Raw genomic sequence first — 13769 nt, forward strand, 5'->3', positions numbered from 1 at the left:
TAAAATCTGTAAATTTGAAATAGAAAAATATATAGTAATGTCTGGAATGAGGCAGATTAGAATGGTTCACCAGGAGAAATGAGAAACACAAGACATTCTAAAAAAAGGCAGAATTCAGAGAGCAGAAAATTCCCCTATGCTTATGGACTTGTGAACTCAACATAGGTCAGTTAGAGGCAGCAATTCACATATGGACTGGAGATTACACATACTGTATCTGAAGCTTAATATCATGAGTAGGGCACACTAGCAACATATGTCCTTCCCTGTGAATGCCTACTTTCTGTCATGAACTTCCATTAAAATCCTAATTAATGGTTGTTACTTTCCATGATATCTGGAAATCATTTTTCTACTTTACTACCTCTTCCCAGGACTCACTTTCATTTGAACTTCTCTTGATAAGTCCCCTGTTAAACTAAGAGAACCAAACTTTGCCAAAGATCTTCTGTCCAGTGGTAAGTCAAGTTCCACCTACTGGCAGGAAAATTCTGAATAGTTAGGGTGCTACCATTTAGGCTCTATAGTCAGATCTAAAGACCAGGACTGTTTTCCATTATTTGTATTCCAATTTTCTATGCTTAGGCTAAATTCAGATATTAATGTTCTGGTATATTGATTCTTAAGAGCACTTAGAAAAAAATAGAGATTAAGAATATCTTCAAGACTATCCATTTGATGTAAATGCTATAACCTAGGAAGAATTCAAAATATCTTTATTATATCTCATAATATAATACCAAACATGGAGACACTAAATAATATTGCACCTACAAACCAGGGTATCACTGTGGCTCAGTGGTAAAGCATTTGCCTAGCACATGTGAGGCACTGGGTTCCATCCTTAGCACACATTTAAACACACACACACACACACACACACACACACACACACACACACACACAATAAATAAGTTAAATAGTTGTTGAGTCCATCTACAACTAAAAAGATATTTTTTAAAAAATGATGTATATTACAAATCTTGCCCAAAACCAGAATGCTAAATTTACTGTATTTCAAAATATCCATATGTGGGAACTGAAGCTGAGATCTTGAGGAGTCTTGGTTTTCCCCCAGTAAATATCTTTAAAACTATTCAAATTACTCAGAATCACTCTGTTAACCATAGGAGTTCTCTGAAACTATCACAGCAGGAGCCCTACAAATGTTTGTTTATGGATAATGGTCTTAATTCTATAGGAAAAAAAACATTTAAAATAACCAAGATTTTAAAGTCAGTTCGTTTTATATCCTCTTATATTTTATATTCTATTTACTATTAGACTGCAGAAAAGTGATCAAGAAACAATATGCTTGAGACATGGTTGACAGCTACCACACTCACAGAGCCCTTCTGACTGTAATGAAAATAATTACTAAATAATGTAATAACAGATTCACAAAACTTTGACGATTATCACAAGAAAGTATTTTGATTTATACATATGTTGTTTCTTTTACTTTGAGCACAGATAGAACAGCAAAAAATAACAACAATAATAATAAAAACTAAAGGAACAAAGTGATCTGAAATTGAAATGTGCTAAGGTGCTAACTGGGCCATAATAAGTACAATAGCCACCTGGGAAGCAGTTAATGGTATTAAATATCTATACACAGTGGTAAATGTCAATGTTTTCTTTTACTAGAAAGATATTTCTAGTATTTCCATTTAACATTTTTAAAACCAGTTTCCAATTACAGGTTCTATTTAGAAGACAATGTTTTAATCCAAATAAAGTTACACACATAATGAAATTTACCTTACACACAGTTTCCAGTCCATAAGAATTTTCACCTCGACTAGAGGCACCACCAATTTTTTCCACTCTACTTATAACACCAAGAGAAGCATCTAAAACAAATGGGGGGTCCTAAAAGGAAAAAAAAAAAAAAAAGACTAAGCACAATTATAATTAAAGATAGAAATCTTAATCAGAGGATAGGAAGTATATCTTCCTATCTTCCAGTGGTAGAGGACTTTCCTAGCATGTACAAAGCACTGGGGTTCTCTATTCCAAGTACCAAAAAAAGAAGAAAAAAAGAAAGAATGAAATTTCTTTCAGATTTATTTTTTATTTTATTATTTTTTTTTTTTGGTACCGAGAATTAAACTCAGGAGCACTCAACCACTAAGCCATATCCCAGCCCTATTTTGTATTTTTCTGTTTAGAGACAGTGTCTCACTGAGTTGGTTGGCTCCTTGCTTTTTGCTGAAGCTAGCTTTTAACTTGTGATCCTACTGTCTTAGCCTCCCAAGCCGCTGGGATTACAGGCATGCCGCTGCACCCAGCCAGAAATTCTTTAATTAAAAATGATCTCAAGTAAACAAACCTGGCTGCAAACAACACACACACACATACATACATACAAAAATCAAATCCAACAAGTCTTACCCGTTCCATGCTTTTGAAATATAACCTGTAATTCGTGACAGTCAGAGTTCCTCTTACAGCACCAGTAAATGGACAGATGTAAGTTACATCTTTGGCTGAAAAGCAAAACATTCAATTTACATTCTATACTTACTAAAAACAGCTTCCTCATCTTGTAAAATTATTCTGATTTATGCCTAAAAACTGAAGAGGTAGAAGTATATGTCTTCCCCTGAGACAAAAGAAAAAAACAGAGATGCCTGCTATTCATGTTGGATAAAACAAGTGCTATGGCTGGAGTAGCAGGGCACAGGAGCACTGGTAATGATGGCAATGATGGAAAATGTATCGAGACACAGTAAGCATTTATCATTTCAGGTCCTAGACCACTTTGCTGATCTCCCGGTATTCTTGCCCAGTTCAGTTTGTCAATGTATCTCTAAAAATATAATACCCCAAATATATAATATCAGAAATTACTGATCTGATTATATTCCTGGGGAAAATATTATAGGTAAAAAGAAATGTACACAAAACAATTATAACGGGATATTTTATTCCTGACCAATCAACTGATGTCCAACTTGGTAGAGAAATGATCACAAGCAACGTTTTATTAAGAAATAAACAATGAATCTATATGACATTTTTATTTTTTAAAGCATGCATTAATTGATAAAGCAGGATAATTCAGAAACCACTAGCTAAAAATATTATTTAAAAATGGCAGAGAAGAAAACATTCGGCCTTTGGTTTTTTGGGTTTGGGCTTATTTTGCTTAGTATAATATTCACCAGATACTGGTCCATAAGGAGGGGTGGATAGGAAGGGAAAAGAAGGGGGAAGTATGGTGGAATGAGATGGATATTATTACCCTATATACATGTATGAGTACATGACCAGAGTGACTCTGCACCATGTACAGCCAGAGGAATGAGAAATAATACAATGATCTGTGTACAATGTGTCAAAAGGTATTCTACTGTCATGAATAACTACTTAGAACAATTTTTTTAAAGAATTTAAAAAAATTTAAAAATGGCAGAGGTCATAATGACCAATATGAGGGTTCTTTTAAATCTTTAAATATAAGTACATGCGATAACATTATAAAGGAATCTCTCTATCATTCCAATTAAAGAAGGTACAATTTTGTGGAGCCACAACTTTTCAAGAACCTTTCAAGAGGCTTCTTCTGGGAAAGCTTGGGGTCATGAAATATGTTTAATAGGATAATGCAACTTCCTGCCTTTTCTTCTTATTCATCACTTTGAAGGATTTCGTATGAAATTTGAAAAGGGGCTGATTTTTCAGCAATCATTTCTAACCTTAAAATGATTCTCTAAGGAAGGCTCAAGTATGAGATACATTTTTAACCACTATTTCCAAAGTATGTTTCATTTAGAGGAAAACCTAAATATTTTCTGGATTCCTTTAAGAATTAGTTTTCTAACTTGCACAAGTAAAATTGTTCTTTTTATCCTATAACCCACCACAAGATGTGTCCCTTTTGGACTCCTTATTTATTTATTTATTTGTTTGTTTATTTTTTACATACATGACAATAGTGGAATTATTATACTCATAATTACCTATTTACAGCACAAGTTTTCATAACTCTGTATATAAAGTATGTTCACCCTTGTATTTGTATAGTACTTTGAATAATTTTAGAGTAAAGAGGAAGAAGTCCATGTATAATGCTCTTCTTGCTCTTAATACAATTGAATAACCTCCCCAGTCTTTTTTTTTTTTTTTTTTTTTTTTACTTTTCAGCATTATGTGTGTACTAAGCTCTCAATCTGTGGAATAATTTCTGAGCTATCATCATTGAATGTTATGATAATAGTTATTGTCTGCTTGCATTCTCATTTAGTCATTCTCAGAGTTAATAGTCTTAAGATATTAATCCTATTTGTTAGATGTATAATGGACTCCTCTTTACTCTAAAATTATTCAAAGTACTATACAAATATAAGGGTTTGTACCTATATTTCTACTAGGCATGCATTAGGACAGAGGCTCAGACAGAAATACAGATCTAGTAGTCATCAACTAATATATGAGAGATCATTAATTTGGATATGATCAACTGAAATGGTATATAAATGGGAAAAGGAAAATGGGTCAAGGTCTAGTCTTAGTATTGATATTAAAGAAGAAAAACCAATGAAAGAGACTTGAATGGTAACTTGAAAGTCTTTTGTTAAGTTCACATATTTCAGTGGAGGTAGCATAGACATTAGGCTCAGAATAGGAAAAAAGAAACTGTCAACAGTGCTAGATATCACTTTATTATTGAGGTAATCCCCCTATGTTTTGTGTACCTCATCTAACAAATAGGATTAATATCTTAAGACTATTAACTCTGAGAATGACTTAATGAGAATGCAAGCAGACAATGACTATTGTCATAACATTCAATGATGATAGCTCAGTAAATTATTCCACAGATTGAGAGCTTAGTATACACACAATGCTAAGAAGAAAAAAAAGACAGGGGAAGGTTATTCAATTGTGTTAAGAGCAACAAGAGACAAAAACCCTGCTAAGGCTAAAAACCTAAATTTAGCAGTTAATGACCATCCATTTAGAGAATAGTAGTTTTTTCCTTTGGCTTATCTGTACACAAGAAAATGACACCTAGCCAGGGCAAATGTAGCATTCATTAAATCCTTTTTTAAAAAAAAATATTATTGATAATAAAATGAAAATGATATCTACTTTGATCTTCTTTAGCTAAAAAAAAGTATTTTGATCTGTAAATAAATAAACATCTTCTTTCTCAAAAATCTGTGAGTATTGTATAAATTATCAAAAATAAAGCTAGAGCATGGGGATAAAAATACAGTTTAGATGCTCATTTTGAGTTTCCAGCTGAACAGAGAAAGGCATCTTTCTACAAATACCTTATTTTGCAATGGAGATAAGTATTTTCATCCAAAAATTGACTTGACTTTATTCAGAGAAGAAAAGAAAAAAAAAAACATAAAGGAGGCAAGCATGAGAAAATGTGTCTTGAGTGACAATTCAATGTTTTCATATACAATCCCATGTTAATGTAGTAATTCAAAAAAATAAAATTTTCCTTCATGAAATTCAACAACAGTTAAAAATAAATCCACCTAAATTCAAAAAAATAAAACAAACCAGAGATGAAATTGGGTAAAATTCACTTTTCCTATTTTCCAGTAGCCCAAACATGAACACTATCACCAGGTGCAAGCAGAGGCTTGCAGCACAAACTAGAGGTTTGAAGGCTGCAGGGAATAAGTGTTACCAGTTTATTCTCTGCGTGCCAAGAGAACTGAATAATCTGCAGTCAAAAAGGAGGAGGAAATAAAACAAAAAATACCATTACAGACCCATATCTTTAATATTTTCTCCTGGAAGCAAGGGTGGTTCTTCCATTTCTGCTAATTTGTTAGATTCCCTCAGGACCTGGATGTCAGGGGAGGGAGGAACAAGAAAAGAAACACTTTTTTTAAATTCAAAGGCTAACTTTTCATTCAAGTTTCAAGTGAGTATGCTTGTTCTTAAATTTATAACATCATATCACAATTACTACTTTAAATCAAATTACAAAAATTACAGTGTGGCCTGTACAACATGTGAAGTTATAGTTGTACACACACACACACACACACACACACCCTTTACATGATTCTTAGTGAATCTTACAAGAGGCCAACAACAAAGGAAGTATTAAATTCTCATTCCACAGGTTAGAGGGGAAAAGGCCAGAGTGATAGTTAATTTGTTCAACACCACATAGCTAAAATACCAAAGTCTGGATTTCAATTACAAAAGTTCATTCCCTTTCTGTTATGCCACACTGAAGGGCCATACTACATTTAAACTTGGGCAAAATTAATAAGCCCTTATGTAGATTTAATGAGAAGACATTTTAGAGATGATGTTGATAATGAATCTTGTTGAATAAAAAATATTGAATTTAAATCCTGATCAACAACTATTATTGGGTAGCTCCTTTGTGAAGGGATGCCACATTGCATTCCAAGAATGCAAATACTGAAACAGCTAAGGAAATCACAACCAAGGAACATCCCCAATCACACACACCGACTTGTCATATGCTAACTATACCCTATAATACCTGCCATGTCTTCCCACTCCCCCATCTTTTTCACTGCTAAACACCAAGTTTCTGTCTCCAATTCTTCATTTCTCATTAATTCTTCAGCCTTCTGCAATCTAAATTTGCAACCTAATCCAATCCCATCCAGGGAATCAGCTGTTTCCCAGTAAACCCCATTACATGCACAAGCGTGTGTACACACACACACACAAACACACAAGCTGCCAGGGGTTAAGGACAAGAAAGGAGACCAAGAGAGAAGTGAGTATGGCTATAATATAACATCAGGGGCAATCCCTGTGGTGATCAAATTGTTCAGAACTTGACCATCTCTATACACATATCTTGGTTATACTAATCCTAGATTATAGTTTTACAAAATATTATCATCAGGGGAACTAACTGGGTAAATATGTAATTTATTACTACTGCATGTTAATCTGTATTTATCTTAAAATGAAAGTATAATTTAAAAATAAAAAAGAAAAAGAAGCACACATTTGTCTGCACTTACTGCTTCTTGAAAGCTACCTTGCTAAACTCCTCCCTCTCTGGGCATTCTTTGTCAGTGGCTTTTATGCTCCTTTTCCTCACCTTGCCTGTTTCTCATGGGTTTACCCTAGACTCATTATTCATGTTACTCAACCCTTACTGATTCATACCTACCATGACTTACTTAAGTTTACCTACATCTATATTGCCAAACCACACATTTTTTAGGCTCTGGTTCCACACATTCAACCACCTAACATTAACCTCCATCTGGGTGTACTACAGAAAATATGAACTTAATAGACCTAAAACTGATCTGTGTCCCAACTAGCAAATGGTACTACCATCCATTTGCCTGTACAAAGCAGCAGGGAGAAGACAAAGAATGGTGGTCTCTGAGACTAAATCCAGACATCCTTCTTCAGCCTTGATTTATTTCATTACACAGAGAACCAATACCATGAGGGGAAAAAAAATTAACAAAAATTTTTTTGAAAAAAAATGCTTAGCTTTTGTCATTTATTTCCTTCCATCTAAAAAAATTCAATTAAACACCTCAAAACTAAAAGAAAAAAATTACCATTGCGTTATAGGTCACCTTTCTTTTAATATTTATTTTTTAGTTACAGGTGGACACAATATCTTTATTTTTATGTGGTGCTGAGGATTGAACCCGGTGCCTCATGCACTGTAGGTGAGCGCTCTGCCTCTGAGCCACAACCCCAGCCCCTAGGTCACCTTTTGAAGACCATCAAAACTGGTTCAGATATTTCCTATGCCTGAGCTCCTATCTCATTTCCCATACCATTCTAATTGCCTGTTGGTCTTCTTCCCTATCAGACTCCTAGAGAAGAACTAACTCATCTTAGACACCTTTGATTACTCAACAGAAATACAACATGAGGCACATATATAAATTTTAATTATCTAGTAGCTACATTATTAAAATAAAAATGAGAAAAATTGAATATACATTCTTTAATCCAATATTTCCAAAATATTGTCATTTCAACATGTAAAAGATATATTTAAAGTATTAATGAGACATTTTACTTTCTTTTCCTTTTTTATCATACTAATATATCCAGGGAATATTCTATACTTATGGCACATCTCAATCCAGACCAGCCACATTTCAGGCACAAGGTAGCTACAGGTGTAGTAGCCCCTTTATTGGGCAGAACAAATGTAATGAATCTAATTCTTCTTGATGATCAAGTCATTCCTTAGTTTATGACAGGTGCTTAGGGAGAATTAGATAAATGTGTTAAGACATTACTGTCATAATCCAATGTTCACAATAATAATGCAATGCCAATAACTAAGTATTATAAGAACAAATTCACATATCTTCAGCAAACTCATAATTCAAATTCATTCTTTCAAAACTTCAACAATTTTCTTATCATTTTAATGCAAAACGTAAGAACCAGAATACAATGTACATATAAATATTTATATTTTTGTGTGTCATATTCTAAACTCAAGAAAGATCATCTTTAAAGGTAACCTTTGTAAAATGCTATCTAGTTATCAGTCCTTGACATAGTCTTTCATATAGTTATAAAAGAAGGGAAAGAAGGAAGGAGGGAAGGCAGGCCAACCTGTAATAATCATTAAAAAAATAATAATAATAAAAACTTGCAATATGTAAAAAAAAAAAAAACACAAACTTCCTGGGTTCACATCCTCACTGGGTCACATACTAAGCTAGGTCCTCTTAGGTAAAGTTTGCAACTTCTCTATGTCTATTAAATGGTAATTATAGTACTTTACAATAGGGTTGTTATAAAAACTAAATGAGTTAATATATTTAAAGAATTTATATCAGTGTTAGCACATAAAATGTACTTAGTGTTGTCAAATAATAATAATTCAGACCAATTATCAAAATCTGCCAAAAATTTCTTCTAATTATAAAATTAGCACATTATAACAGATATAAATAAAACAACAATACACTGAAAAAAATTGTTCCACATGTAAAACAAAAGATTATAGAAAAAAAAATGCTTCATCCTTCCCTCAGTCTACCATCTCAATCAGAAATTCAAAGATTATGTCACTTATAAAGCTTAATAGTATTTTCCACATTCCACAGATTAATCTGACTTCCAGAAAATATATGTGTGCATACAAGAGAGAAGAGTGGTTCTGGAAAAGGCACATGGTAACATGGAAATTATAATTCTAAATAAAGCCTTTTAAGAAAAGAAATAAGAGGGCTGGAGTTGTGGCTCAGTGGTAGAGCACTTGTCTTGCACTTGTGTGAGGCACTGAGTTCGATCCTCAGCACCACATAAAAAAATAAATAAATGAACAAAATAAAGGTACTGTGTCCATCTACAACTAATATATATATGTAATATTATATATTATAATATATTATATTCTTATCCCATATATATTATTATATAACATAAAATATATATAAATGGGATAAGAAAAATAAATAAAATAATAAAGACTGCAAGAAAACACTAAAATGTAATGAGAAAAAAGTCTGTATGGAGCTAAAGAACTGAATTAATTACTCAGAAAAAAACATGAATGTTGAATGCAGATGTGAAAATTGCTCTAAATTTGAACAAAAAAAAATGTGGGGGAAAGTGATAAAGAATCAAGAATGCTATTTTCAAAAAAAAATCAAAGCAATAGGACTAAAAAATCTAACATATAATTGAAGAATGTGCTTTTGAAATAAAGAAATATTTTCTAAGTTTGTTGATTAAATAGTTTACTATGTACCACACAAAACCAATGAACAGAAACATACCTAAGTGTACTTTGATAAACTTTTTTGAATTAGAAGAATCAAAAGACAAACTATAAAAATATAGGCAGAAAAAAATAAGACAAATTATCTTCAAAGGAATTAAGATAAGCTTCAGAAATATCTGAATTTACCATATTCTAGAAGACAAGAACATGTCATCAGAGCTCTGAATTCCTTCTGTGATGTTTAATGGCAACAGCAAGTAATTTTCAGATCTCAGAAAATACATCCCAGAAAATCCTTTTTTGAAAAGGGAGAGAGAAAGAAGAACCTCAAGCCTAAATCTAATTGAAAAAAGGAAATCATATTTAAAATTCAGGATTCGGGTTTCATATCCTTTACCTCCCTCTTCAAAGCAAACCACTCATTCACCACCACTAAAGTCTGCATTTTAGTTTCATCATTACTCATTCAACTATATTATTGAGATAATATTATTTCCCATCTCACAGATTTGCAACTACAAATAGGATAACTGCTTCATACAGAGATTTTCAAAATTTCAAAATACTGTTAAAATGTAAATATTTTTATTCACTTAACAGAAGCATCAACAGAAGTCTGTTGTTTTCTCACAATGGCATATTCACATGGTGCTTGTTCCTCTACTCTAAAATACCCAAGGGATTAGTATTTAAGATAACATACCATATAGGGAACCATAAATCAATCAATGCCCCCTCCTGATTACTGAACTAATCTAAGATGTAGCTACAGAACAGCAAGCATCTGACTAGTCTAAAGAAAGCAGCAAATCTTTTTTCCCCAATATTTCTATGGACTGAAATATGAACTCAGTGTTGTAAAATAATAATAATTCAGACCAATTATCAAAATTTGATGAAAATTTCTTCTAATTATGAAATCAACACATTTATATCTGTTGAATTACATCAAAAGACATAAATAACACACAGTACTCTGGAAAAAATGTTGCACATGGAAAGATTATGAAAGGAAAATGCAGAAATAATCCAAGAATCTGACCTGGAAAAATTAACAGAATAATTGTAATGTTTGGCTGAGAGAATAAAGGAGTTTGCTTGAGAAATAAAAACAGAGTGAAAGTTTAGGGAATTCTAGTGAAGGGTTTCAATAAATAAGGTAAAAAGTCTGAAATTTACTGAAGAAGTCTTTAGCAAAAAATGTCCATACTGTATAAGTCCATTTACAGGAAATTCTACAACAGACAAGTAGCCTATGGTGGCAGAGGGACTCAGAACAATAGTTGCTATGAGGGCAAGAATAGTAATGCAAACTGAGAAAGCAGTCTGAAGGAAAGAGCTGTGATACTGGCAAGTTCTATATCTTGATAAGGGTCAATACACACATAAGTATGCATTATTCTAAATTCACAGAATGTGTGTTAAGGTTTTAGCACTTCTTGCAATATAAATTTTACAGCAAAAGAAAAACTATATATAATGTTTAACTCTAATTTGGATGCAGAAGTATTTAGTTTTGACTGTAATAATATCTGCAATTTATACTGAAATGCATCAGAAAGCAAGCTGATGAACAGATGGATAGAGGGATGTGCAGATGGTGGGTATGAGATAAAAACAAGTCCAGTAAGATGTTAATGGGAGGATTTGGATGACGAATTTAGTGAAGTTCCTTGTAAACTCTGCCAAGTACTTAAGAATCTTTATAATAAAATACTGGGATGGGGGTAAAGATTTTAGACTTGACCAGTCATGTAAAGAAAATCACTACAAGCCTCTGATGGAGGCAGATGGCATGGTCAAGGAGATGCACAGAACTGAATGATAAAGGTGAAATGATCTAAGACAGAAACAGAAAAGTCCTGGGTTACTCTATGGTAGCTGAAATAAAAAAGGAATATGTTACATTAGAAAAAGTGATCAGGGCTGGGGTTGTGGCTCAGTGGTAGAGCACTCACCTAGCACTTGTGAAGCACTGGGTTAGATCCTCAGCACCACATACAAATAAACTAAAAGTAAAGGTATTGTGTCCATCTACAACTAAAAAAGAAAAAGTGATCAAATCTGATGCTAAGCTTATAAAACAGATGTGATTATATAAATACTTTGATGATTTCTGCTTCAAAGAAATCTTATCTTCAATGTCAATAATGGAAGAAGAGAGAAATGAAGATTCAAGGAAGAGACAAAGGTCAAAACGAGAGCGGAACTCAAAAACACCAGGGACTAGCCTTTCTTAAAGGTGTTTGAGAAAGCAAGAGAGCAATGCCAGACTGATTCATAAGGTGTTTTAGCATTCACATGAAAGTATCTTTAGTTCAGGATAAGTTACATCACAAGATTCTATTGATCATTTTTTAAAATTTTACTTAGTTTTGCTCTCTCCTCAACCTTAATTTTCTTCCATGCCATCCTATCAAATTATTTTCAAACTACTGAGTAATATTCTCTGTGACTTTAGCCTCTCACTTCTCTCCCTACCTCTCTCTCACTTTTGTACTTCTCTCACTCTCTCTTATACACACACACACACAGAAATTACTATCAGAGAAATCTTGATCTCAAAACTAGTAAGATTATGAGTCACTTTTCACATGGAATAGTTAAGATTGTAGAAAAACAGGAAATAATTTTTCTGAAATTGGCAAAGCACTAATAATCACCTAAAAGGAAAAAATGAGTCTGTGCAAGCTACAAACTATCATCCATATTTTATGTGCTAAAATTGAGAAGCAAAAAAGCTGCATAACCCCACTAAAAACTGTTTACATCAGTTTTATTTTATTCTACTTTTTATACAACTTGACTGACAAACCACAAAGTGAACATATGAACCACACAAACAAAAATCTTAACAGGATAGAGACACAGACTGGCTTCTGGGATACATTTTATTGGTTACACATTTGAAAATACATCCAAATTCCAGCACTAGGAAGCCCTTTCTTTTTATATCACAGACAGAGCAATTTACTTTTCAGATGAAACCACAACTACCAAGGACTGGACAACATTATGTCAACCATTAGTGATTCAATAACAACAACAAAAATGGACAAGCATTTAAAGATGAATAGTCTAGAAAGCAGCACTTTATTTTTTTTTTTTTGAGAGAGAGAGAGAGAGAGAGAGAGAGAGAGAGAAAGAGAGAGAGAGAACTTTTTTTTAATATTTATTTTCTTTAGGTTTCGGTGGACATAACATCTTTGTTTGTATGTGGTGCTGAGGATCGAACCCAGGCCGCACGCATGCCAGGCGAGTGCGCTACCACTTGAGCCACATCCCTAGCCCAAAAGCAGCACTTTATGCTATGGTTTGTGCCCTCCAATATAGGTATGTTGAAGACCTAACAGTCAATACCTCAGAATGTGACTTTATTGGAAACAGTGTCACTGCAGATATACTTAAGATGAGCTCATGAGATCATAGGATGCACCCCAAATTCAGTACGACTGCTGTTCTTGCCAGAAGACAGCCACATGAAAACACAGAGGGAATGTCATGTAAAGACAGAAGCAGAGACTGACTTGATGCACCTACAAACCTAAGAATGCCAACACTTCTAGCTTCACCTGGAGCTAGGAAAGAGCCATGGAACAGACTGTCCCTCAAAACAATCTTTGGCAGGAAACAACCCTGCCAACACCTTGATCTCAGATTCCTAACCTCTGGAACTATAAGACAATAAATTTATATTGTTTTAAGCTAGTCTGTTACAACAGACCTAGGAAACTAATGCACCAAGTATCAAGAGAATTTCAAATTTAATCTGAAAATAAATTAAAAACTGCTCATTCCTGCCAAAACTCTAAAGCAATCTTCGATAGGTGAACGGATAAACAAACTGTGATGTATCCATACAAAGGAACATAATTTAGTGATATGAAGAAATAAGATATCAAGCCAGGAAAAGATATGGAGCACCTTAAAAACACAGTTTGTGGCTTAACAACAGGAATGTGCTCTGAAATATGCATCATTAGGCAATTCTGTCACTGTGCAAACATCATAGAATATACTATCACAAACCTAGCTGATAGAGCCTACTACATCCCTGGGCTATATGGTATAGCCTTTTACT

General features: G+C 33.3%; 1 protein-coding gene across 9 annotated transcripts in view; it reads right to left on the bottom strand.

The window, feature by feature from the left end:
- The window catches only part of Mtmr2 (myotubularin related protein 2), a 105952-nt gene that overhangs the window by 20101 nt on the left and 72082 nt on the right, over positions 1 to 13769 (bottom strand). For 7 of the 9 annotated variants that reach the window (XM_078046893.1, XM_040285119.2, XM_005338017.5 and 4 more), the window contains 3 exons: positions 5742 to 5817; positions 2398 to 2492; positions 1765 to 1875 (listed from right to left, as the gene is read on the bottom strand). In XM_078046893.1, the coding sequence (XP_077903019.1) occupies positions 1765 to 1875; positions 2398 to 2492; positions 5742 to 5817 (282 nt within the window). The remainder of the gene's footprint in view (positions 1 to 1764; positions 1876 to 2397; positions 2493 to 5741; positions 5818 to 13769) is intronic. The other 2 variants (XM_078046895.1, XM_040285122.2) reach the window with 1 other exon arrangement.

This window comes from Ictidomys tridecemlineatus, chromosome 4, assembly GCF_052094955.1.
Source record: "Ictidomys tridecemlineatus isolate mIctTri1 chromosome 4, mIctTri1.hap1, whole genome shotgun sequence".
Taxonomy (NCBI): Eukaryota; Metazoa; Chordata; class Mammalia; order Rodentia; family Sciuridae; genus Ictidomys; species Ictidomys tridecemlineatus.